General features: G+C 42.7%; 1 protein-coding gene across 3 annotated transcripts in view; it reads left to right on the forward strand.

The window, feature by feature from the left end:
• Positions 1–27,631, forward strand: part of HTT (huntingtin) — a 167,111-nt gene that overhangs the window by 57,175 nt on the left and 82,305 nt on the right. For all 3 annotated transcript variants that reach the window (XM_031010011.3, XM_055384412.2, XM_063705026.1), the window contains 14 exons: positions 17–128; positions 369–506; positions 1,296–1,454; positions 1,548–1,645; positions 3,141–3,280; positions 4,662–4,725; positions 4,984–5,084; positions 9,288–9,434; positions 11,543–11,663; positions 13,922–13,998; positions 15,570–15,721; positions 16,778–16,980; positions 23,058–23,184; positions 25,829–25,956. In XM_031010011.3, the coding sequence (XP_030865871.3) occupies positions 17–128; positions 369–506; positions 1,296–1,454; positions 1,548–1,645; positions 3,141–3,280; positions 4,662–4,725; positions 4,984–5,084; positions 9,288–9,434; positions 11,543–11,663; positions 13,922–13,998; positions 15,570–15,721; positions 16,778–16,980; positions 23,058–23,184; positions 25,829–25,956 (1,767 nt within the window). The remainder of the gene's footprint in view (positions 1–16; positions 129–368; positions 507–1,295; positions 1,455–1,547; positions 1,646–3,140; positions 3,281–4,661; positions 4,726–4,983; positions 5,085–9,287; positions 9,435–11,542; positions 11,664–13,921; positions 13,999–15,569; positions 15,722–16,777; positions 16,981–23,057; positions 23,185–25,828; positions 25,957–27,631) is intronic.

A 27,631-nucleotide genomic window follows, 5' to 3' on the forward strand; every position in this document is an offset into this window, starting at 1 on the left:
ATTGTCTCCTTTCTAGCCTTGCCGCATCAAAGGTGACATTGGACAGTCCACTGATGATGACTCTGCACCTCTTGTCCATTGTGTCCGCCTTTTATCTGCTTCGTTTTTGCTAACAGGGGGAAAAAATGGTGAGTACAAAAGGGGATGTGCACAGTTGAAGGAAATAACTAGGTATCAGAGGTCAGCTTGGTGGCCTGTTTTTGCCTTGTGTGCAGCAGAGGAAGTAGAATCTGAGGATGAGTTTGGTTTTCACTAGCCGAGGGGAGGGAGGAAATGATGGGAGCAGGTAGGTTATTGGGTCTGGTTTTGTTCATTTGAAAACAATCTGTTGTTTGAGGCTGAAGATGGCTTGGGTGATTTCTTGGCAGTGCTGGTTCCGGACAGGGATGTGAGGGTCAGCGTGAAGGCCCTGGCCCTCAGCTGTGTGGGAGCAGCTGTGGCCCTCCACCCGGAATCTTTCTTCAGCAAACTCTATAAAGTTCCTCTTGACACCACGGAATACCCTGGTATGTTAAAAGTTCACATCTTATTTTCTCAGATTTAATCATTATTGTAAAAACTATTTTAGTATTGACTATTTTAGAGCAGTAAGTGTTTTGAGTTCATTTGGGATATTTGACCTGCGTTGTAGCTCTTCAGAAAACACATGAATAGTGAAGTTCTTTGTTTCATGGGTTCCCTTTAGATGAAACCCATAGAGGAAAAAAGTAGAAACCTCAGCACGTAAGAGCCAACATATATACACATTGGATTTAAACCTAAAGCACAAATTGTACCTGGTCGCAGTGGCGCTGAGTCACGCTCAGCCAGGCCAGGCATTCACACTCAGGGTGAGTGGGAACCAGGACTGGCTGAGGCAGCAGTGGACCCGTGTCTCCATCGCGCCCATGCTTACTATGGAGCCTTCTCGTTCTTTCTTTTTCTTTGAGTGAGAGGGTACACTTGTGTTTTTGAATTTATATGAGGTAATGAGGTAAGTGTGTAATAGGGTTTTTTCTAATCTTTTTTAAGTGGAATCTGGAATTTTAATCAGATTTATTATCTGACAACCTAGAATTATAATCCAGAAAGTCTGTGGTATTGAGGACATATTGGCAATATGATGAATCTCTAATTCTTAAATCCTGAAACTTTTTTTTTTTTTTATCACTTAGGGTTATTATAGTGAAGTCATTTCTGAATTTGGATCTTCTCTTCACACCTCTTTTTCTCTTCCCTGAGAATTAAGCTTTTGTTTCGAGTTAGAAAGTTGATAGTAGGGAATTGTTCCATGGCTGAGCAATTTATCTCCACAGAGGAACAGTATGTCTCAGACATCTTGAACTACATCGATCATGGAGACCCACAGGTTCGAGGAGCCACTGCCATTCTCTGTGGGACCCTCATCTGCTCCATCCTCAGCAGGTCCCGCTTCCACGTGGGAGATTGGATGGGCACCATTAGAACCCTCACAGGTAACGGCCAGTTTTTCAGCTGTGTTTTTTCTAGATATCCTTACTAAGGTTTAAGTTTAGATGATGATGTTTGTTGCTTGTTCTTCTGGTTAGGAAATACATTTTCTTTGGCGGATTGCATTCCTTTGCTGCGGAAAACACTGAAGGATGAGTCTTCTGTTACTTGCAAGTTAGCTTGTACAGCTGTGAGGGTGAGCATAATCTTCTGTGGAACCATTGCTTCACTTAGTGGACATTTTATCATTGCTACAATTAAAATTGGAGCTTAATAGGAAATATTTCCATACACTCTAAAGCTGTAACCAGTAATACCCACCATGTATCCATCTCTCAGCTTTAGAAAGAAAACGTTGCCAGTAAAGTTAATGCTTCATAAACTTCAGTTTAAGTTCTAATTCTCAGAATATTTGTTTGAAATAGACCTCTTCCTAAAGGATATATTTAGAAATAACCTATCATTAAGTGTAAAGTCTGTTGAATATGCTGGGCACGGTGACTCACGCCTGTAATCTGAGCACTTCGGGAGGCCAAGGTGGAAGGATTGCTTGAGCCCAGGAGTTCAAGACTATGGGCAACATAGTTGACCCTGTCCCTACAGAAAATTAAAAAAAAAAAAAAAAAAAAAAAAAGTAGCTGGGTATGGTGGTGCATATCTGTAGTCTCAGCTACTTGGGAAGCTGAGGTGGAGGGGGAATTGCTTGAGCCCCAGAGATCAAGGCTGCAGTAAGGCGTGGTTGCACCACTGCCCTCTAGCCTGGGCAACAGAGTGAGACTGTCTCAAAAATAATAGTAATAATAATCAGTTGAATTAAAAAAAAAAAAAAACCACTGTGCTAGGCCCATAGTACGGTAAGAGTTAAAGTGAGCCTTAGGGATTATTTACTCAACCTCTGTTTCTGTATAAAGTGGAATAGCCTCAATTCTTTAAGTGATAGCATGTTGAACCTTTCCATACCAGCTGGCTCATAAGTCACAACTGGCCAGTCAACAAGAGTAAAAATTAACTGGTAAAAATCAAAGCAAAAAACCTACAATTGTCAAATTTGTGGGATAACTCCCCCTTTTAAAATGTCATGCCTGACAGTAATTTCTCTCTGGTTTCCAGGTTTTGTTTCAGTCAGTTGTGTCTTTTTTGAGCAGAAGGAAGCATGCTAACAGCTCAATCTTGTGGCTAGCTGGGGGTCTTTGTGTCAGCCATGCATGTGATGGTGCCCCTGGGTGCTTGGGGCTGCAGGGGAGGGGTACAGCAGTAGGGGCCTGTTCTGTTCTCTCGTGCTGTGGAGTACATAGTGACATAGTGGGGTGGTCCTTGGTGTAGGTCCCTTGTTCCTACCCCTGGGTCTGAGATTTATTTAGAAGTGGTGTTGGGGCTGTGCGGCAGGCCCCTCTGTAACTGATCAATGTTTGTGAAGTTGCCGTTGGAGAGTTGAAACCATGACATAAGCAGAAATGGAAGGAAGAAAGAACCAGTTATGTGAAAGGGACACATTTACTTTTAAGCTTGTATTGACTGAGATAAAGTATTCTTAATCAATGTTCTTGAGAGGTGTGGGAAAAGTGCAACATCCTGGTTGCAGTTAAACCCAGAACACTGTGTGTTGAAGAGTGACGGTTCTCAAACCGTCAAGACGCGGGTACTAAGTGGGACTAACCTGCTGTCCTCTTGCCTTGGACCTTGTGTTCCAGCACTGTGTCATGAGTCTCTGCAGCAGCAGCTACAGTGAGTTAGGACTGCAGCTGATCATCGATGTGCTGACTCTGAGGAACAGTTCCTATTGGCTGGTGAGGACAGAGCTTCTGGAAACCCTTGCGGAGGTTGACTTCAGGTAAGTGAGTCACATCCATTAGATTTCATGAACTAAGCTCAATTGAAAGTTCTGGGATCACTTGATGCAAGGAATGATGTTATCAAGTACCCTGTCCATCAGAAATCTCAGTGGTTTAGGTAGATGACAATGATTTTCTCCTCCCAGTGGCTTTTTGCTGAACTTTGCCCTATGCTTGGAATTTTATTTTATTTTATTATTTATTTAGAGACAAGATCTTGCTCTGTCACCCAGGCTTGAATGCAGTAGCACAGTCATAGCTCACTGAAGCTTTGAACTCTAGGACTCAAGTGGTCCTCCTGCCTCAGCCTCCCGATTAGCTAGGACAATAGGTGTGTGCCATCACACTGGCTAATATTTTTTGTAGAAAAGGGGTCTTGCTATGTTGCCCAGGCTGGTCTCAAACTCCTGGGCTCGATTGATCCTCCAATCTTGGCCTCCCAAAGTGCTGGGATTACAGGCATGAGCCACTGTGCCTGGCCTAGAATTTTAAAATATAAGTAGAAGAGTTGATTTTTTTTTTTTTTTTGGTAGTCCTCGTCATTTAAGTATTCTGGATAGTGGGAATAAAAGAGCTTAGAATTTTTCATCTTTGTCTTAAACTTTTAAAAAAATGTAGCTTATATTAATTCTGCTTGTTTAAAAAGAATATACTCATCATTATCCTGAACCTAGGTAAGACAGCTGGTTTATATTTTGTTGCAATTAAAAAACGTGAGCTGTGGTTGCAGTGAGCCAAGATTGTGGCCATTGCACTTCAGCCTGGCGACAGAGTGAGACTCGGCCTCAAAAAAAAAAAAAAAAAAAAAACATGAGCTATGTTGGCACTTTCATTTTCTAAGAGTAAAGTTTTGGCTGGAGAAGTTTTCTTTCAGTACTTTCTTTTAAAAGGGAAATTTTCCTTTATAATTTAGGGTTTTTTTTTTTTTTTTTTTTCCAAGCCACCTTTTATAGAGCCCTTGTGGGTTATTTCATTTAATCCTTGGAATGTTTATAAATCTGGGCTTGTTCTCGGCTCCACCCACAGATAGGGATGCTGAGCGTGCGTGAGTGGGCAGCAAGATAGCAGGTTATGGAGGGCCCAGCTCACCCCTTCTGTGGCTTGAGCCAATTTTATAGGGCACTTACAGAGTCTTTTGAAGTAGTATTTATTTTGAAGAAAAAGAAAAACAGTTTACTGAGTACTGTCTTATTGAGTCTGGAATTGTGAGAGGAATGCCACCTCTATTTATTTAAAGCCATTGGCCTTTTCTGTTGTTTTGAGTAAGTGCTGCCCAAGGTCCTTCCAGGGCACCTGGATGAGCCTGCTCTGGAGCAAGCTGGTGGTAAGTGTTTACTGAGTAACTAAATGATTTCATTGTTAAATGTGCTGTTTTGTTAGGCTGGTGAGCTTTTTGGAGGCAAAAGCAGAAAACTTACACAGAGGGGCTCATCATTATACAGGGGTAAGTGGTTTATTTTTGTGAGATGCTGTTTTACCTTCAAGAAGGTGAAAGTGAGGCTTTCCTTGTGGAATTTCTCTAAATGCATTCGTCATGTTTTAGATGTTTATTTCACAGTTTATATCATGAAAGTTATAATCGTGTCATATGGATTTAAGTCTAGTAATGTTGAGTTCTTTCTCACTAGCTTTCCAAAATATCTTACCTAAAATTTAGTCAAATACAAGATTATGTTTATTTTTATTATCCTTCTCTCTAAAGCTTTTAAAACTGCAAGAACGAGTGCTCAATAATGTTGTCATCCATTTGCTTGGAGATGAAGACCCCAGGGTGCGACATGTTGCCGCAGCATCACTAATTAGGTATTTACCAGTATTTTCTCTCTTTTCCTTTTTTGGTTTGAAGTACTGAAAGATACGAGAATGGAAAGAGAGGGAAGAATTCAAAGGATGTAGAGCAGTATTCCTGAATCTGAGCTCATTTCAGCCATTCTATTCTTAAACTATAATGAAAAAAAAATCCAAAAAAGTCTAAAATTATAATTAAAAAAACAACAAAATACTAACTGTCCATTGTAAAAAGTAATGCACTTTCATTGTAAAAATTTTGGACTATAGAGAATAGTACTAAGAAGAAAAAAAAAAAATCACCTTCAATTCTGCTGCCACCTGGAGGTAATCACTGTTAATATTTTGCTGTATACTATAGTTTCTTGTTCAAAATCAGGTCAAAATTACGTGCAATTTTGTAATCTGACAATTTTCACTTAATATTTTATTAGCATTTTCCTGTTATGAAACAGTAATTTTAGTTATGGGTCGTTGTTTTACTATGTGGTTGTGATAAAATTTTATATAATTTTTTTGGCAATTAACTATTATACATAAATGTTTGTGTATAGTTTTCTTTTTCTGAGAATTCCTGGAAGTTGAGTTACCAGGCCCGGCTTTGAATTTTTTTTTTTTTTTTTGAGACAGAGTCCTGCTCTGTTATCCAGACACTATCTCGGCTCACTGCAACCTCTGTCTCCCTGGTTCAAGCGATTCTCCTGCCTCAGCCTCCCGAGTAGCTGGGATTACAGGGGCACACCACCACGCCCAGTTAATTTTTGTATTTTTAGTAGAGACAGGGTTTCACCATATTGGCCAGGCTGGTCTCGAACTCTGACCCCGTGATCCACCTGCATTGGCCTCCCAAAGTGCTGGGATTACAGGCGTGAGCCATGGCGCCTGGCCAGGCTTTAAATTTAAAACAAATCTTCTAATAGCTTTATGGAGGTTATAATTTACATTTCTTGAAATGTACTCATTTTGAGTGTATAGTAAACTCCAATTTTATCACATTTCTGTCACCCCAAATGTATCCTTGTGCCCATTTGCTGTAACCTCCGGTTCCTGCCCCCACTCCTAGGCAGCCACTCATCTATTTTCTGTCCCTTAAGATTTGTGTTTTCGCCAGGCGCTCACGCCTGTAATCCCAGCACTTTGGGAGGCCGAGGTGGGTGGATCACTTGAGGTCAGGAGTTCGAGACCAGCCTGGCCAAGATGGTGAAACCTTGTCTCTACTAAAAATACAAAAATTAGTCGGATGTAGTGGCACACGCCTGTAATCCCAGCTACTCGGGAGGCTGAGGCAGGAGAATCACTTGAACCTGGGAGGCGGAGGTTGCAGTGAGCAGAGATCGCGCCACTGTATTCCAACCTGGGCAACAGAGAGAGACTCTGTCTCAAAACAAACAAAGATTTTATTTTCTGGACATTTTATAGTACTGGGGTCACAGTATAGATGGACTTTTGCATTTGGCTTCTTTTACTTAATTGTGAGATTGGTTCTTGTTGTAGCATGTATCAGTAGTTTGTTCATTTTTATTGGTGAAAGTATTCTATTATATGAATAATACCATATTTTATCTATCCATCAGATGGATATTATAGAGTTCACGTTTTGGCTAATTTATGAATTATGGTACTGTGAACATTTGCCTGCAAGATTTTGTGTAGACATGTTTTCATTTCTCTTGAGTAGATCACCTAGAAGTGGATTTTTAAATAATTTTGGTACTTACTGTGAAACTGCTCTTCAAAAACATACCATTGTTCCTTCCTTCCTTCCTTCCTTCTTTCCTTCCTCCCTTCCTCCCTCCCTTCCCGCCTTCCCTCCCTTCCCCACTTCCCTCTCCCTTTCCCTTTCCCTTCCCCTTCCCGCCTGCCTGCCTGCCTGCCTTCCTGCCTTCCTTCCTTCCTTCCTTCCTTCCCTCCTTCCTTCCTTCGTTTCTTTCTACATATACACATTGTTTTAAATTTCAATGGTTTTGGGGGTACAAGTGGTTTTTGGTTACATGGCTGAATTTTGGTTACATGGTGAAGTCTGAGATTTTAGTACACCTGTCACCCGAGTAGTGTACCTTGTACCCAATATGTAGTTTTTTGTCCCTCACCTTCCAGCCTTCCGCCTAGTGAGTCTCCAATGTCCATTATACCACACTGTATGCCCTTGCATACCCACAGCTCAGCTCCCACTTCTGAGAACATATAGCAGAAACATGCCAAAGTATACTCCCACTACCAGAATGTGATTGTGCCTGATTCTTCTCACCAGTACAAATATTTCAAAAAAAGTTAAATATGTATCAGTTTTTTGGGCAGAAGTTGATACTTCTCTTTATTTATTTATTTTTTTTGAGATAGGGTCTCATTCTATGATGCCCAGGCTGGAGTGTGGTGGTGCGATCTCGGCTCACTGCAGTCTCTGCCTCCCAGGTTCAAGTGATTCCCACGTCAGCCTCCCAAGAAGCTGGAATTACAGGCGAGGGCCACCACTGCCAGCTAATTTTTGTATTTTTTGGTAGAGATGGGGTTACACCATGTTGGCCAGACTGGTCTCAAACTCCTGACCTCAAGTGATCCACCTGCCTTGGCCTTCCAAAGTGCTGGGATTACAGGCGTGAGCTACCACACCCGGCTGATATTTCTTTTTAAAATAACTTACCTTCTTTTGAAAGTAATACGTGTTTAATGAACAGAATTTAAGGAAAATATAAAAAAAGGAAATAATCTTTGTAATCAAACTACTGAAAGAAAACCAAAGTACATTTTGGTGCATACTCTTTTTCATTTTCATCATTGTAATTTGCATTTCTTTGATTACTTGTGAGACACTCTTTTCATTTACTTAATAGGTTTATATGACTTGCCTATTCAGAGATTTTGCAGCTTTACCATTTTCTGCAAATGATAGCAACTTCTTTTTATTTGTTTGTTTGTGGAGACAGAGTCTCGCTCTGTCACTCAGGCAGCAATGCAGTGATGGAATCTTGGCTCATTGCAACTGTTGCCTCCTGGGTTCAAGCGATTTTCCTGCCTCAGCCTCCCAAGTAGCTGGGATTACAGGTGTGCCACCATGCCCGGCTAATTTTTGTATCTTTAGTAGAGACGGGGTTTTGCCATGTTGGCCGGGCTGATCTTGAACTCCTGGCCTCAAGCGGTCCCCCTGTCTCGGCCTCCCAAAGTGCTGGGATTACAGGCGTGAGCCACCGTACCCAGCCAGTAGTTACTTCTTATATTCTAGAAAAAATTCTACTCATGATCAAGTCTCCATGAGGAAAGAGACTTTAATTAAAGATAATGGGGCTTGCAGACCAATATGATAAAATAGTTGATTGTTTCTAAAAGTATTACTGAGTGTTGATGGCAGATATGAACCCTTTTGTTTTTGTAGGAAAATGTTACCCGTATTCTCCATTTGAATTCAGTTTAGATTTGTTAGGAATCTCAGCTTAAGCTTTGTCATCTGGGAGTGTTTGGGACAATTTTGCAGACAAAATTGCAAAAGTGCCTAAGGAATGCAGCTGGCATTCAGACCTGCTCTGTGCTCAGTACTCTGTGGACAGACATTGTTCAGCACTTGTTGATGTTGATCAGAAGGTTTAGAAAGAGAACTTTCAAAGTTGGTTTTTAATTAAAGCATTTAATAGTGTGAATAGAAAGGGACTAAATTTTATGACAGACAAAAGAAAGTACAGCACCCGGCTGGGCGTGGGGGCTCACGCCTGTAATCCAGCACTTTGGGGGTCTGAGGTGGGTGGATCACGAGGTCAGGAGTTCAAGAGTTCAAGAACAGCCTGGCCAAGGTGATGAAACCCTGTCTCTACTAAAACTACAAAAATTAGCCGGGCGCGGTGGCAGGCGCCTGTAATCGCAGCTACTCAGGAGGCTGAGGCAGGAGAATCACTTGAACCTGGATGGCAGAGGTTGCAGTGAGCCGAGATCGCACCATTGTACTCCGGCCTGGGCCACAGAGTGACATTCTGTCTCAAAAAAAAAAAAAAAAAGAAAAAAAGAAAGTACAGCACCCAGTTATGTCCGAGTGGGTGCATGAGAGAGTGACCCTGAGATTGGAGACAACGCTGTCACGTGCTTGAAGAACGCCACCTGAGAAAGGGGGCGAGAAGTGGTGTCCGCTGGTAACCAGAGGTGTTGGCTTAGCCATCTGCAGGGAGGAGGGTGGTCTATCGCAGGTGAGTTTCATCTACTTTCTTAAGCAAATTAACCTTACTTTTGTGTTAGGCTTGTCCCAAAGCTGTTTTATAAATGTGACCAAGGACAAGCTGATCCAGTAGTGGCCGTGGCAAGAGATCAAAGCAGTGTTTACCTGAAACTTCTCATGCATGAGACGCAGCCTCCATCTCATTTCTCCGTCAGCACAATAACCAGGTATGCTGACCCAGTGGCGTCTTCACATTGTCGGGAAAATGCCCTTTCCTGATGCCTTTCTTTAGGCTTTAATGGAAAACATTTTATTTTCTAGAAAAAAGCTTTAGCTCAGGATGTTTGAGTGTAGGTCAGTCCTTTGATAGGATATTATCATTTTGAGGATTGACCACACCACCTCTGTATTTAAGCTCTGCCACAATCACTCAGCTGTGACACTGTAAATCTCTTAATAGTTTATTACATTCCATGTGCTGACAGTTGTATTTTTGTTTGTGACACTTATGTATTATCTGTTAAAACATTTTCACTTTAGTTGTGTTACCTTTAAAGAGGATTGTATTCTATCATGCCTGTTGATTTTTTGGTGAGCGGGCTATTAAAGTCAGTGTTATTTAGGGTTATCCACTAGTTCAGTGATTTGCAAGATTATCATTCACATTTGTTGTGGAGCTTTTGAATATCGTGTCAGATGGCCACATATATCCCATTCTTATCTGATTCTTAGGTGAGTGGGACAGAGTGCTTTAATGAAGCTATAATCTTCAGAATTCTAGCTTGCAGAGAAGATTGCAGAAGTGATAATAAGACTTGTGCTTTTTAATTTTGTCTTTTAAATGTTATTTTAAAAATTGGCTTTATATGATACTCTTTTTTTCTGCTGAGTAACAGTGTTTTACAAAACTTGGACTAAATGACTTCTAAGCTTAAATGATCACTTGATGCTTTTTTTCTGATTTAGGAACTCAGCTTATCAAATATCAAAGTCATAATTCCTGAATAAATAACATCTTTTTGCGTGTAAAGACTGCTTTAAAAAACACATGGAAGGCTGGGTGCGGTGGCTCACGCCTGTAATCCTAACACTTTGGGAGGCCCAGGTGGGCAGGTCGCTTGAGCTCAGGGGTTCAAGACCACCCTGGGCAACATGGCAAAACCCACCTCTACTCAAATACAAAAAATTAGCCGGGCGTGGTGGCGGGCACCTGTAATCCCAGCTACTGGGGAGGCTGAGGGATGAGAATCACTTGAGCCCTGGAGGCAGAGGTTGCAGTGAGCCAAGATTGTGCCATTGCACTCCCAGCTTGGGCTACAGAGTGAGACTCTGTCTCAAAAAAAACACACGCACACAAAAACAAGAAAAAACATGGAAACCTTTTTTTGGCCACCTTAATATTTCCCCTTCAGATAATTTCCTTTGTTTAAACTCAGAACTGGCATTTTCTCTCTTTGAAAAGATTCAGGATAAATACTCCTTTAAGATAAGTAGAAGCAGTGAAAGAGTATTTGATTATCAGGAATTTGATAAGCTTAGAATAAATTGTTGCTTCTTAATGTCATTTCAGAAGATGAATATTTATTAATAGATGCCAACTGAGATATCATTAAAATTGGTTACTAACTACTACTTGGAAAAGTTTCCCAGTTCCAAACTTCAGCAGGCCTCTTGACAATTCAGCTGTGGTTAATTGGGTCTTGCGTGATAGATACAATGACCAGTTGTGCAGCAGAGTGTGCTGCTTAGCTGCCTGTTCTGTTGGCATTCATGTGTTAACTTAAAATCGTAATCTCCTTAGTTCTGTTGAGTGTCTCTGTGGACAAGACACTGTGAGGGACACAGAATCAGATTGGCTTTATTCAAACCACTGGGGTGTTATCATTGATTTTATCTTTTGCCTTTTTTCCATGTGTTCTAAAGGAATTAGAGTTTGTATATAACTATAATGGGGGAGAGAAATTGACATGTGCCATGAAGGGAATGCAAAAAAGTGCCGTGGGAGATCAGAAGTGGAGAAAGGAATTTCTTTTTTCTTGGAAGCAGGAATAACTTCATGAAGCATTTATTTCAACTTAAAGAGATAGTAGGCAACGCTGTAAGGGGAGTGTGGCTGCAGCAAAAGTGTTCGGGGCAGACTGGGAGGAAGGGAGGGAATAAATTCAGCCATTGTTATGGAATAATGATCAAAATCTATTTTCAGCCCCTGTTTCACGTAAAAGTTGAGACTGCTTAACTTTTTTTAATCTTTAATCTTAAACTTTTAAATGCCATTTGATCTTTAAAAATACATGTTTTAATAGTGTATTTTAAGTCTCTATATTTTTCTTATTAGAATATATAGAGGCTATAACCTACTACCAAGCATAACAGATGTCACTATGGAAAATAACCTTTCAAGAGTTATTGCAGCAGTTTCTCATGAACTAATCACGTCAACCACCAGAGCACTCACAGTAAGTCTCTTTCTTGATTGGTCTTAATGAAATTATAATAATTTTTGGTAGCTTGTATGGCCAGTTAGTTGTATGGTCATCTTATGGTGAGGTGCTTGTATTAGAGCTCTTACTTATCCATGGGGCTTGCTAAGAAATTGTGCTTCTGTGAAAAGAATCTTAGCTTACTCCAGGAATGTAAATGACTATTTTTTTCCTGATTATTAAAGTAATACACGCCCAAAATAAAAAAATTCAGCCAATTTAGGAAGACATAAAAATTAAAATAAGCCAGGCATGGTGGCTCATGCCTGTAATCCCAGCACTTTAGGAGGCCAAGGTTGGGGGCTCACTTGAGGTCAGGAGTCGGATACCAGCCTGGCCAACGTGGTGAAACCTCATCTCTACTAAAAATACAAAAATTAGCTGGGCGTGGTGGCGGGCGCCTGTAATCCCAGCTACTCAGGAGGCTGAGGCAGGAGAATCGCTTGAACCTGGGAGGTAGAGGTTGCAGTGAGCTGAGGTCAAGCCACTGCACCCTAGCCTGTGCAATAGAGCGAGACTCTGTCTCAAAAAAAAAAAAAAAGAAAAAAGTAAACTACTGTCACCTGCATTGGTAATGTATCAGAAGTTTAAAATGTCTAGCTTATAATTAACTCAGTGACCTGGTAATATATACTAAGGGAAAAATATTTATAATTTACATTTTTACATTTTTATTTTTATTTTTTTAATTTTTTTTTTTTTGAGACAGAGTTTTGCTCTTGTTGCCCAGGTTGGAGTGCAATGGCATGATCTCAGCTCACCACAACCTCCACCTCCCGGGTTCAAGCAATTCTCCTGCCTCAGCCTCCCGAGTAGCTGGGATTACAGGCATGCGCCACCATGCCCGGCTAATTTTGTATTTTTAGTAGAGACAGGGTTTCTCCATGTTGGTCAGGCTGGTCTCAAACTCCCAACCTCAGGTGATCCGCCCTCCTCGGCCCCCCGAAGTGCTGGGATTACAGGTGTGAGCCACCATGCCTAGCCTTACATTTTTATAATAAGAATTTATGTTGCTGACATTAGAAAAGAACCATAATATCCAAGAATCCAAGAATAATTAAATTATGTACATATGCTAGTATATAGTGTGATGCTTTGGAGAATTTTTAACAATATGGAGATATATAATCTGGATTGTAATATTGAGTGAAAAAAGGCAGAATACAAACCTGGTGGGGGTATAGTCGGATTTCAGTTAAGAAAAATAATATTTACATATATACATTTCTCACATTGGCAGATAATCACCAAGATAAATTTTGGGATTGTGGATGATTTTTTTCTTCTTTGTATTTTTCAGATATTCTCAAATTTTCTAAAATGAGCAAGTATAACTTTTGTTATCAGAAAAAAATAATATACAAAAGTAATGTTAATTTGCTGGTGACCAGGTTAAACCTTTTTATTTTTATATTTTGAGATGGAATCTCACTCTGTTGCCCAGGCTAGAGCACAGTGGCATGATCTTGGCTCACTGCAGCCTCCGCTTCCTGGGTTCAAATGATTCTCTGGCCCCAGCCTCCTGAGTGGCTGGAATTACAGGCGCGTGGCACCACACCTGGCTAATTTTTGTATTTTTAGTAGAGGTAGGGTTTCACCAGGTTGGTCAGGCTGGTCTCGAACTCCTGACCTCGTGATCCACCCGCCTCAGCCTCCCAAAGTGCTGGGATTACAGGCGTGAGCCACTGCGCCCAGCCAGACCTTTTTATTTTATTTGACAAAAGAAATACTTGCATGTTATAGAAGACTAAATATTGTTTGGGCTGTCTGCAGTATGGTCTTCCCTTGATTTGTTCAAAATATCGTAAACTTTGCTTATTTATTTTTATTGTGGCCGACATGTGTCAGGCACTGTTGTAGGCTTGGGATGTAAAAACAGGATTCCTGCCCTTAGGGTTTCTGCAGGCTGTTCAGGGAGACGATGTGATAAGCTGGAGCTCAGCTCCTAAGGATGTGCAGGGGCAGTTGAGAGGCGGAAGGATGGGAGAGCATTCCAGGCTGTGGGCAGCACAGGAGCCTCTCTTCATTGGGATATGATTGCCATTCTGATAACATGTGTTTGAGTTGTCTAAAGTAGGAAGTTGTACCATGGTGGGACAGATATACTGTGGTTATCATACACAGATCTCAGTTTTCTTCTCATTGTTTGTACTTTTTATAAAGGGTAAAAGGAGATATAATTCAATAAACCTTTGTGGTGTTTGGGTGTGATTTTATTGTTTCTTTCTTCTCAGTTTGGATGCTGTGAAGCTTTGTGTCTTCTTTCCACTGCCTTCCCAGTTTGCATTTGGAGTTTAGGTTGGCACTGTGGGTATGTATTTTCCTCAGTATATATTAATAGTTGTCTACAACAGTATGACATAAACATAGTTATTAGGATGCCCTTTTTCTTTCTTTTTAAGTCTTTTATCAATTTGGCTTTTTGGAAAAATATCTGATGGAATACTTGTTTCTGCTATATTAGTTATGTGATACTAGTGACAGGAGCTGTGGGAAATGAATGCCAAATGTTCTTAGGCATTTTTGGGAATTTCAGGGTGTGATCTTCAAGTTCATTTAAGGGAATTTTCATACGCTGGCAAAAGGCTTTTCTCATTAGCTTGATTCTTTCCAGAATTATTTGCTGTGAATTAGAAGTTTAGGAACCTTTTTTCACTTAATTGTGACCTAGCATACGAAATGGTGATGATTTAGGAACTACTGTTCTTATATTAACAGCTTTTATTTAAAAATGATTTTCCTCCAGTAGATGGCCCTACTAGCATCTGGGAAATAATTTCAAGTCTTCTCCAGCATTCAGGAATAGGCTTTCATTTTGTGTATCAATTACTGAGAATGATTTTGGTGACTCACATCACATTTGAGAAGTAAACCTGCAGATTTCTTGTGTGTGTCAGCGAATGACCAACTGACATTTGCTTGAAGTGGATTACATTATCTGCTCTAGAATGATTGCTTTCCCACCTTCCTCACATACAGACTGAGCAGCTACGGTTTCTAGTCATAGGTCTGGCACTAGACTTCACTTCTGGGCAACTTTGGCATTGGAGTAAAATGTATTAATTTAAAGAAAGTTAAAAATTCGTTCAAGTAAACATACAGTTCTAATACTTTCTACAATTTAAAATATAGATAGATTTAAATGATAAAATAAAAAAGAAAATATGGGTAGACACCATAATCCTCGTTTCTGCATCTGTTCACAAGGGGTTGATATTTATGAGTTCTATTCTCCATATCCATTCTATGTTCTCTTAATCCTCAGTCAGCACCTCAGGTGGTTGGGGTTCAATGCTTGGTAGTTTGACTTATACTGTCTTTTCTGGGGATTGAGCCCTGGGTAGTCCTGCTTATTTGAGGTTGCAATTTGTCTTTCAATAACTTTTACTACAAGATATGGGGTGTTAAAGGATACCATTGGGGAACTAACATAATAATATCAGGAAAACTAACCACGTCAGACCTGCCCCATTGTGTATCAAGTACACTATTTTTCCATAGTAATAAAGAGCTCACCCCAGCCAATTCTCTTTTATTTTGTGCCTGTTTACTCAATGGCATTAACATGCCCAAATGTCTGGGTAGCTGTCTCATCTCCAGTGCAGCAGAACCATTGTCATATGCCCTAGTGAAAGCATTCCGTCATTGGACACTTAGGCCCCAATACTTTCATTCAGATCTACTACCTGATTTCATTTCTCAAATGATTTTTATGGAGCTCTGATTTATAGGAAAGATGTTAGTTGATTAAAAATAAAACAATTTCTGAGCTGGTATAAAATGTATTGTGACATGCCTTCCTCTTGGAATTGCAAGAGAAAGGAAGACTGTTGTTTGCTTGAAAATTGTCTATAATTTGACTTTGCAAATGTCTGTTTCCAGAGTGCCTCCACTGAGTGCCTCAGATGAGTCAAGGAAGAGCTGTACCGTTGGGATGGCCACAATGATTCTGACCCTGCTCTCGTCAGCTTGGTTCCCATTGGATCTCTCAGCCCATCAAGATGCTTTGATTTTGGCCGGCAACTTGCTTGCAGGTACTGGTACTGAGTTGAAACAGGGACACCAGGACTTGGATTTTGATTTCCTTAGGGGGAATGGGGGTGGTGAGCATATGAGGGGAAAATACTATAAGGTCATTGCCAGTGATGGCTTGTCCCTTTAGTCAAATTTCAGATGTTACCTATATGCATAAACACAAGCAGTTGGCAGCTGTTCTGTGCTGAGTATTTTAAAGTAGCCTCTTCCCAATATAGCCCCTCAGTTAACTACAAGTAAACTCATTTTGAATTTCATTTTAGTGGGCACCATATGCCAGTACTCCCTCGGGCACTGGGATGATAAGAAAGTATAATGTATGGACTTCATTCTCAAGTTGGTTTTAGATTAGAGGGGGATACATGTAAACAAAAGTGCAGTGGTCACACAGAGTGGCCCTGATCACTCTCCTTGGGCAGATTTATGGGCTGGTAGGAAAGGGCACAACACAGAGAGGGTGTAGCGCCTTGGTGATGATAATGGAGGATGTGGCCAGCAAGGAAGACGGAGTCCATTGAAATTGATTTTGGGAGAAGTTGCCAATCTCCATGAAAGAATTGGGGCCTGTGCTATTTGCTTCAGGGGGCTATAGGAGAGTTTCGTGAAAGGGACTAAAAGATGAGTATTTTAATAAGATCATTCAGCCAACTTGAACATGGGCTGGAGGAGAAGGTAGGGAGACTCAGGAGATTAATGTTGATGCTAAGGCAAGATAATGGCTTTGGGACTGTAGGGAAGACACTGATTGTAAGAGAATGAAGGAGGCAGAATTGCCAGGCCTGGTTCACCAACTGAACTTCGGTTGTGAAGACAAAGAAACCCGGGATGACTTTACATCCTGGGCAGGTGTGTGGTGGTGACAGTCATGGAAATTGGGAACACAGATTTGTGCGGGAAACATTAATTTCAGTTTGAGTTTGGCTTCTCAGTTGAATATCAGGCACAGATGTGTGGCCAACTCTCAACATAGGGTCTTAAATGACTTCAGTTCCCCAAGCAATTTGTCCTTCCCATGCTATTGGGGTGGAGAGGTAATGTCTATGCCCATATCACAGCCAGTGCTCCCAAATCTCTGAGAAGTTCATGGGCCTCTGAAGAAGAAGCCAACCCAGCAGCCACCAAGCAAGAGGAGGTCTGGCCAGCCCTGGGGGACCGGGCCCTGGTGCCCATGGTGGAGCAGCTCTTCTCTCACCTGCTGAAGGTGATTAACATTTGTGCCCACGTCCTGGATGACGTGGCTCCTGGACCCGCAATAAAGGTAATGTCCTACTTGGGTGCTGGATTCATACAGCCTTAATGACTGTGGGTTTCCAGACTACCTTTGTTTAGTAATCTGTCCCTTCTTTATTTTCTTTTTGCTTTAAATGAACAAAATTGCTCAGATTGTGACACTAAATTTAGCGTCAAAATGTGACCATGTGGATGGGTGCAGCGGCTCGTGCCTGTTATTCCAGCACTTTGGGAGACCGAGGCAGGTGGATCACTTGAGGCCAAGAGTTGGAGACCAGCCTGGCCAACATCACGAAACCCCCTCTTTACTAAAAATATAAAAAATTAGATGGGTTGGGCCGGGCGTGGTGGCTCAAGCCTGTAATCCCAGCACTTTGGGAGGCCGAGGCGGGCGGATCACGAGGTCAGGAAATCAAGACCATCCTGGCTAACACGGTGAAACCCCGTCTCTACTAAAACTACAAAAAAATTATCTGAGCGTGGTGGCGGGTGCCTGTAGTCCCAGCTGCTCAGGAGGCTGAGGCAGGAGAATGGCGTGAATCCGGGAGGCAGAGGTTACAGTGAGCCGAGATCGTGCCACTGCACTCCAGCCTGGGTGACAGAGCGAGACTCCGTCTCAAAAAAAAAAAAAGAAATTAGATGGGCGTGGTGGTGCGTGCCTGTAATCCCAGCTACTTGGGAGGCTGAGGCAAGAGAGTTGCTTGAACCTGGGAGGCGGAGTTTGCAGTGAGCCTTGATTGTGCTGCTGCACTCCAGCTTGGGTGACAGAGTCAGACTCTCCAAAAGAAGAAAAAAATGTGACCATGTGTTTTATAGCTCTTTTAGTATCATCAGTCACTGTTATCCCTAAGAGGGAAATACCTAGCTTTAGTTTTAGGTTTCCAGCATTAGCCAAGAAAGCTCAGAATTGATGTTCCTGGCTAAGTACCTCATTGCTGTCTCCTTAAATCTTGGTTAATGGCTACTGTCCTGGCTAGCATAGTTATGGAGCATTTCCACGGTTGTAGAATGTTCTGCCAGTCTCATGGACAGTTTTGCTTTTCTGTGAAGCAATAAAATCAACTTCAAAACAAATGTTAACTATTCGTACAATGGATTTAAGATAGACCAGTTCACATACTTTTTTTTTTGAGACGGAGTTTCATTCTTGTTGCCTGGGCTGGAGTGCAATGGTGTGATCTCAGCTCACTGCAACTTCTGCCTCCTGGGTTCAAATGATTCTTCTGCCTAGCCTCTCGAGGCAGATTACAGCTGGGATTACAGGCATGCACCACCACGCCCAGCTAATTTTTTTGTAGTTTTAGTAGAGATGGGGTTTCACCATGTTGGTCAGGTTGGTCTCAAACTCCTGACCTGAAGTGATCTATCCGCCTCGGCCTCCCAAAGTGTTGGGATTACGGGCATGAGCCACCATGCCCGGCCTAAGATAGACCAGTTCACTTACTGTTTATATCTGATTACTCTCTCTTTGCCTTGTCTTCTACCTTTAAAAATCTCCCCACTAACTTCCCATTCTCCTTTAGCTGCCATCAGTCTTCTCCCTTCTCTGCAAACATCTCTGGAGAGTCCCAGCCTCAGCCCACAGAGCTTGCCACTGCTCTGAGGTGGACCTTGTTTGCAAGGCTTCTTTGGCTCTCTTGGCCTGGACCCTGTCTACTACTTCAGCCATCCTTCCTTAACCCCTGCTGGTGGTTTCTGTTGCCACACTCCATAGCAGCGTTTCCCGCCCAGATCATGTCTTTACATCTCTGGGCACTGCTCTGGTCCTGCCTGCCTTTCCCTCTTTGTATCCTGCAGGCTGCTACCCCCATCTTGAGTGTCCTCTTCAGTTGGCTTTCAGAGGGCCTCCTGGGTGTTCCCTTACCCACTTGCCACTCCCCAGTCACTGGGTTCAGTCCTTCCTGCCCACCAGCACATGCTTTCTAGGCTCTGTCCTAGGCCGTCTTCTCTCTTTGTAGTCTCTGGGCCAGTGCTGTTCTAGAGAGTGGCAGAATTTTCTATAACCATGGCAGTGCTCCATAGCTATGCCAGCCAAGACAGTAGCCACTAAACACATATAGCTGTTGAGCCCTTGAAATGCAGCTAGTGTGACTGAAGAACTGAACCCCTGATTCGGTTTAATTTTCATTAAATTTAAATTTAAATAACCCTGTGTGGGTAGTGGCTCCAGTATTGGGCAGGGCAGCCTGAGAGTCGGGGCTGTTCTCCTGTCTTCAGTGTCTAGATGAGGGACCTCAGAGGACCTGTCTCTGGAGCTGCAGTTCAATGTAGCCAGCTGCCCCGTGACACTTATATATAGCTGATTTGTGGATACGTCAGACACGGTGTGATGAGCTCAGCTTTCTGTCCTCCTCCCCACATCTGCCCCTGCCCCATTTCCCCCACTTTGTGTCTTATCAAGCTAGAAACAGGTCACCACAACTCTTCATTTCCACTCACCAAGTCTTTTGTTTCCCCTACTAAATATTTCGCGAGAAGAAAGTGTGTACATTTGTATTCACATACATGTACATGCACATATACATGCACGTATGCAGGGGTCCCCAACCTCTGTTAAAAACCGGACTGCAGGCCGTGCGTGGTGGCTCACGCCTGTAATTCCAGAACTTTGGGAGGCCGAGGCCAGTGCATCACAAGGTCAGGAGATTGAGACCATTCCGGCTCACACAGTGAAACCCTGTCTCTACTAAAAATACAAAAAAAATTCGCCGGGTGTGGTGGCGGGCGCCTGTAGTCCCAGCTACCTGGGAGGCTGATGCAGGAGAACGGCGTGAACCTGGGAGGCAGAGCTTGCAGTGAGCCGAGATTGTGCCATTGCACTCCAGCCTGGGTGACAGAGCGAGACTCAGTCTCAAAAAAAAAAAAACCAAAAAACAAAAAAAAAAACCAGGCTGCACAGGAAGAGGTGAGCAAGCATTACCACCTGAGCTCTATCTCCTCTCAGGCCAGTGGTGGCATTAGATTCTCATAGGAGCGTGTATGAGTTCGTCCTCACACTTCTGTAAAGACATACCTGAGACATATAAAGAAAAGAGGTTTAATTGGCTCACAGTTCTGCAGGCTGTACAGGCTTCTGTTTCTGGGAAGGCCTCAGGAAACTTGCAGTCATGGCAGAAGGTGAAGGGGAAGTAGGCACATCTTCACATGGCCCGCAGGAAAGAGAGAGAAGGAGGGAGAGAGAGAGAGAGAGAGAGACAGAGAGAGAGAAAAAGAAAGATTGAGAGGGAGAGAGGAGGGAGAAAGGAGAGCGCCTGTAGGGGGAGTTGCTACACAAAGGAGCACTAGGGGGATGGTGCTCAACCATTAGAAACTACCCCCATGATCCAATCACCTCCCACCAGGCCGCACCTCTGACACTGGAGATTACAATTCAACATGAGATTTGGGTGGGGACACAGAGCCAAACCATATCAGAGCATGAACCCTATTGTGAACTGCACATTTGAGGGATCTAGGTTGCATGCTCCTTAAGAGAATCTAATGCCTGATGATGATTTGAGGTGGAACAGTTTCATCCCGAAACCTTGCCCGCCAACCCCGGTTTGTGGAAAAATTGTCTTCCACAGAACCGGTCCCTGGTGCCAAAAAGTTTGGGGACCTCTGCACATATGCATGCACCTGTACATGGACACATAATACATGTACATATGCATACTTTATATTCTCTGCCACTTCTGGTCCAGACTGATATACTATCTCATTTGGATTACTGCACTAGCCTTTTGTTTTGGAAACAGCATTTTAAAAATAATTTAATTTAATTTTTTTGAGATAGGGTGTCATTCTGTTGCCCAGCTTGGAGTGCAGTGTCATGATCATAGCTCACTGCGGCCTCGATCTCCCAGGCTCAAGTGATCCTTCTGCCTCAGCCTCCTCAGTAGTTGGGACTACAGGCATACCCACCATGCCCAGCTAATTTTTTGATTTTTTTTTTTTTTTTGAGACAGAGTCTCACCCTGTCGCCCGGGCTGGAGTGGATTGGCGCGATCTCAGCTCACTGCAACTTCTGCCTCCCAGGTTCAAGTGATTCTCCTGCCTCAGCCTCCCGAGTAGTTGGGATTACAGGCGCCTGCCACCACACCCAGCTAACTTTTTGTATTTTTAGTAGAGACGGGGTTTCACCATATTGGTCAGGCTGGTCTCGAACTTGTGACCTCGTGATTAGCCCGCCTCGGCCTCCCAAAGTGCTGGGATTACAGGCGTGAGCTACCGCTCCCAGCCAGGAAACAACATTCTTGAGATAATTCATATAATTCACCCATTTAAAGTATATAATTCATTCTCTTTAGTATGCCCACAGAGTTGTACAGCCATCACCAGAATCAGTTTTAGAACCCATAAAGGAACTGTGTACTCTTTACCCAAAACCTCCATGCCTCCAGCTGCAGGCAGCCACTAACCTGCCTTCTGTCTCTGTGACTCTACGTCTTCTGGACATTACTGTGGATGGGCTCATACAGTCAGTGAGCTTGTGACTGGTGCCTTCTACCAAGCAGGGTTTTCAGTGTAGCAGCCTCTCTGTTTTTCTTTTTTTTTAAATTGAGACGGAACTTCTGCCTCCCGGGTTCAAGCGATTCTCCTGCGTCAGCCTCCCGAGTGGCTGGGACTACAGGCCCATGTCACCATGCCTGGCTAATTTTTTTTTTTTTTTTAGTAGAGATGGGGTTTCAACATGTTAGCCAGGGTGGTCTCGATCTCCTGACTTCATGATCCGCCTGCCTCGGCCTCCCAAAGTGCTGGGATTACAGGCGTGAGCCACCACGCCCGGCTAACCTTTCATGTACTGTCTGCATTTCTTCCCTGATGCCTTCCAGTCCATGCACCCGATTGTAGCCACCCATCCTATTATGGTTTAAGGTGACTGTCTTAGTCAGCATGGGTTGCCATAACAAAATACCGTAGCCTGGGTGGCTTCAACAACAGAATTTACTTCTCACACTTCTGGAGGTTGGGAAGTCCAAGATCCAGGACTTTCGCCTTGCCCTCATGTGGTGAGGGGGTGAGGGAGCTCTGTGGGGCCTCTTATTTATGGATGCTAATCTCATTCATGAGGGGTCTGCCGTCATGACCCAGTCACCTCCCAAAGGCCCCACCTCCTAATACCATCACCCTGGTAATTAAGTTTCAGTGTATAAATTTGGGGGACTATAGACATTGAAACCATAACAAGCACTTTTCTAATATCAGGGAGTGAGTAAGTAGCAGAGCTAGGACCTCACTTCCACATGTCAGTCATCTTGCCTTCACTCTGCTCCGTGATGGCTGCTTCCTAGAGCATTGGGAATCTCGATGTTCTATATGCTCTCATGTGTTGTGTATTGGAGATAGTTGAGGCTTTATGAATACATCTGGATTTGTTGACTTCTAGCTTTGCTGGTAACCAGCTGTGACCTTGAATAAGTTACTTCATCTCTGAGCCTGTTTCCTCTTTTAGAAACAGGAGTTTAAAATGCTGCTTTGGGTTGGGCACGGTGGCTCATGCCTGTAATTCCAGCACTTTGGGAGGCTGAGATGGGAGGATCACTGGAGCTTGGAGTTCGAGACCAGCCTGGGCATCATAGTGTGAGATCCTGTCTCCTCAAGAAATTAAAAAATTAGCTGGGTGATGTGACGTGTGCCTGTGGTCCCATCTACTCTGGAGGCTGAGGTGGGAGGATTGCTTGAGCTTAGGAGGTTGAGGCTACAATGAAGTATGATTGCACCCCATCCTGGGTGACGAATGAGACCCTGTCTCAAAAAAGAAAAAAAAATGCTGCTTTGTACCCCTTTCATGTCGTGGCGTCATGGCCAACATAGAATGCCCTGGTTGTTTGCTGTTGGAGGGCATGGGCCTGGGGGCTCCCTGAGGGCTCCTTCCATCTTCAACTCGTTTTCTGTGCACCTGTTAGGAAGTTGTGGGCCAGTCCCTACCATGTATCATTGTGTGGGTAAAAGTAAATAAAATGTGTACAGTGTCTGAACTGTACATATCAGGGTCCAAGAACAAAATGGGTGACATGGGTTAGCTCTTTTTAATAAATGGTAAAACCAAATATTCTAATTTTCAGTTTTGTTATACTTCCATCACATGTTTTTGTTTTTTTTGTTTTTGTTTTTCTATTTTAGGCAGCCTTGCCTTCTCTAACAAACCCCCCTTCTCTAAGTCCCATCCGACGAAAGGGGAAGGAGAAAGAACCAGGAGAACAAGCATCTGTACCGTTGAGTCCCAAGAAAGGCAGTGAGGCCAGTGCAGGTAGGAAACAGCGTGGGGAAGGGAGGGACATGAGTGCAGCATCTGTCATGTAGAAACGTAGGATTTAAGTAACTTGGTGTTTTAGAGAAATAAATATAATACACATCAGTAAAGTGAGAGAAAGTTTCTCCAGGTGTGGTTCAAGATATTAGAAACTAATGACTGATGTACACAGACCACCTTTTGGTCTGAAGCATCTCTAAGTGCCACCGGCTGACATGCAGCCCCTACAGCCTCCAGGCTTCCAGCCCTAGCATGGAGCGTCACTCTCCTGTGCTTCCCTGGTTGCAGGTGATGGCTGGAGAGGCCTCCTGATTTTCAGTAAGGGAAGTGGTGTAGATGCTTAGGAATAGATGTAGTGAGTGAAGAAACTGATTCTGATATGTCAAAAATTCTGATTGGAAATGGAATATTTACATTTGGAAGAGCTAAAGGCGAGAGAAAGTGGGGATAAAGTCATCTGAGTTGGAGGAGCTTAAACCATTCACAAGTTTGGAGGACCTTTTTTTACCCGTGAAAAGGTCAGAACAGAAGGGGCTAGGATTTAGGTGTGACTGCAGTTTATTGAATTCCCATCCATACTGCTCTCGGTGGGCAGTGGCAGGGGCAGGAGAGGAGCCTGGCAAAGCATGAAGTGACTGCTGCTGCCTCTGCTATCTGGGACGCCTGGCCACCTGTTTGTACAGTCTCCCTCCAGACCCATTCTTACGCTGTCTCTTGGCACCCAGGGGCCAGTGATGGCTCTCCCATTTGTTTTGTGTATATAGCATTTATATCAAGGCTATTTATTTATTTATTTATTTAATTTATTGATTTTTTTGAGACAGGGTCTCACTCTGTCGCCCAGGCTGGAGTGCAGTGGCGCGATCTCGGCTCAGTGCAAGCTCTGCCTCCTGGGTTCAAGCAATTCTCCTGCCTCAGCCTCCTGAGTAGCTGGGACTACAGGCATGCACCACCACACCTGGCTAATTTTTTGTATTTTTTATTAGTGGAGACGGGGTTTCACCTTGTTGGCCAGGATGGTCTTGATCTCCTGACCTCGTGATCCGTCCACCTCAGCCTCTCAAAGTGTTGGGATTACAGGCATGAGTCACTGCACCCGGCCTATTTATTTATTTTTAATTGACAAAATTGTATATATCTATAATATACAACATGATGTTTGAAATATGTATACATTGGCCAGGCATGGTGGCTCACGCCTGTAATCCCAGCACTTTGGGAGGCCGAGGTGGGCGGATCATGAGGTCGGGAGTTCAAGACCAAACTGGCCAGCATGGTGAAATCCTGTCTCTACTAAAAATACCACAAAAAAAAAAAAAAAAAAAAGCCGGGCATGGTGGCGCACACCAGTAGTCCCAGCTACTTGGGAGGCTGAGGCAGGAGAATTGCTTGAATCTGGCAGGTGGAGGTTGCAGTGAGCTGAGTTCATGCCACTGCACTCCAGCCTGGGCGACAGAGCGAGACTCCGTCTCAAAAAAAAAAAAAAGAAGAAATACATATGCATTGTGGAATGGCTAATTAACCTGTGCATCACCTCACATATCATTGTTTTGTGGTGAGAACACTTAAAATCTACTCTTTCAGTGATTTTCTTGCATATGGTACATTGCTATTAACTGCAGTCACCATGCTATACAGTAGATCTCTTGAACTCATTCCTCCTGTCTATAAATGAAATTTTGTATTCTTGACCAACACATTCAAGGTTTTTTTTGAGATGGAGTCTTCTTCACCCAGGCTGGAGTACCATGGCACGATCTCATCTCACTGCAACCTCCGCCTCCCAGGTTCAAGCAGTTCTTCTGCCTCAGCCTCCTGAGTAGCTGGGATTACAGGCACATGCTACCGCACCTGGCTAATTTTTGTATTTTTAGTAGAAGTGGAGTTTCACCATGTTGGCCAGGCTGGTCTCGAACTCCTGACCTCAAGTGATCCGCCTGCCTTGGCCTGCCAAAGTGCTGGGATTACAGGTGTGAGCCGCTGCACCCGGCCTCAAGCGTTTTAAAAGATGCTCTTTTCTAAGGATTGACTGTAGTACAGGAGGAAGATTGACCTGTTGAAAAGCCTCAGCCTTTACAAGTGTAAAATTATCAGTATATTACTATCATCTTTCTGATGAATTAAATAGACTAAGGACTCCAAGTCAAAAGTCTTCAAACTGAAGTAGAATAGTTGTATATAGTGCTTGGCACTTTAATATTTAGTATCGGTTTAATGATAATGTTTGTGCCTTTGCCGTCTTTAAAACATTTTTACATCATCCCTGTTTGATTACTTGGTGTGCTCATGAAGTTGTTGGCCACTAAGGAATCTTAGGCTCAGAGAGGTTCTGGAATTGGCCAGTGGTCCTTGAATCAGCTGCTCCTATGATTCTCTAAGTGATTTCTCACAAAGCAAACAAGCAACCACAACAAAACAACTGTGCACACTGCTCTTATTTTGTTATTTAAAAAGTACTTAGGCTCTACTTATGTTTGTTAGTCAATTTCTCATTACTTCTAGTTAATCAAAAGGTCAGAGGAAATATTTGAATATTTTCATACTAGAATACTTTAAAAAATCATGATTTCCAGTAATCTCTTTAAAACTTGGCAAGTTATTTTGATCTAAAAGTTTATCTTTTGTGTGCATATTTTTAAAGCTTCTAGACAATCTGATACCTCAGGTCCTGTTACAACAAGTAAATCCTCATCACTGGGGAGTTTCTATCATCTTCCTTCATACCTCAAACTGCATGATGTCCTGAAAGCTACACACGCTAACTACAAGGTATGGGCCTCTGCATCTTTTAAAAATATATATGCACACATACTTATGTCTAATGGATAGTTGATGTTTTTCTTATGATTTGTAGGGTGTATAAGCCCTTTGAGATATGAGTTACATTTAGTTTTTTCAAGTTTTTTTGTCTTTCAGCTTTGTTTATGATAGCTTCTATCATACAGGTGTTTTGGATTTTCATATTGTTTGTACTCACAGCTAAGATTGATTACAGTGACAGAGCTAGGATGTGCAGCCAGGTTATAGGGGGAAGTGGCCCTGGTGGAGTCTGGAGGGATCCGTGTATAGGCTTCCTTCCCTCCCGTGAGGCTCACACAAAAATACAGCAACATGCTGGTCCTGCAGGTACCCTCTGCCTAACATGAGCCACAATTCCAGACTCACAGAAGAAAAGCAGGTGTTCGGCATAAACCATGTGTTTCAAATAGTCTGGGCATGGTGAGCCACTTGTTATCAGCTAGGGAAAGTTTATGTCAGCGTAAGGAACTGTTCACCAGATACCCCCAAGAGCCAGCCTTTCTGTCTAGGGATGTTTTAGTTTTTTAGTTCATTTTTTTTGTAACTTTAAAATTTTCTGTTCATCTGCAATTTGTTAGATATGAAGTATGCGTCTAATTTAATTTTTGTTTTTGGTTGTCCCCAATAATGTTTACAGAAGAATTTTTCTGCACTAATTGGCTTGAGTTACTTACATTCTCATAGTTCTCCAGTTTCAGTAGTTTCATTTATTATTTTGTTATATCAATCTATCTGTCTGCTCATCTATTAGAAGCATCCTTTTTTTTTTTTTTCTTTTTTAGACAGAGTCTTGCTCTGTCCCCAGGTTGGAGTGCAGTGGTGCAACCACGCCTCCCTGCAGTCTCAACCTCCAGGGCTCAAGTGATCCTCCCACCTCAGCTCCTGAGTACCTGGGACTATGGGCATATGCCACCACACCCAGCTAATTTTTACACTTTTTGTAGAGGCAGGGTCTCCCTAAGTTTCCTGGGCTGGTCTCAAGCTCCTGGCTTAAGTAATCCTCCCTCCTTGGCCTCCCAAAGTGCTGGGATTACAGGTGTGAGCAACTGCACCCGGCTAGAAGTATACTTCTTAATTATTGTAGCTTCATGGCATTTATGAGGGGATCAGTTCCCCTGTTGTTCTTTAGAATTTTCTGGATATTCTTCTTTATTGATTTTGGGATGTGAACAATAGAATCAACTAATACTTGTAGATTAATTTAGGGAGAACTTATACCTCAGATGTTAAGTCACCCTGTCCAGAATGTGGTTCAGAACTTTTAAAATTACCTCAGAAGCACATGAAATTTAAAGGATTTAAAAAAAAACTTAAAGATTATTTCACATAGCTCTTGCACATTTCTTGATAAATGAATCCTCAGGTATTCCTCTGTTTTTGTTACTAATAGTTACTTCTTATGGGTTTTTTTTTCCCCTGAAAATCATTTATCAAACGTATGTGGCTTCTTTTATGAAGGATGTTTGATAATTTTGGAAGATATAAAAGTCTTCATATTTTACAAGGTTTGGGGTCTCTTTAAGCTGCATGGTTCTCATGTCAGCTCCCAAAGCAGAAGACGGCATGTTGAAAAATGCCGTAGAGAAGATACTTCTTTTCCACCTGTTTTCAACTCATATCATCTTGAATTTCAGGGCAACTTTCT

This window comes from Gorilla gorilla, chromosome 3 (assembly GCF_029281585.2).
Source record: "Gorilla gorilla gorilla isolate KB3781 chromosome 3, NHGRI_mGorGor1-v2.1_pri, whole genome shotgun sequence".
Classification (NCBI taxonomy): domain Eukaryota; kingdom Metazoa; phylum Chordata; class Mammalia; order Primates; family Hominidae; genus Gorilla; species Gorilla gorilla.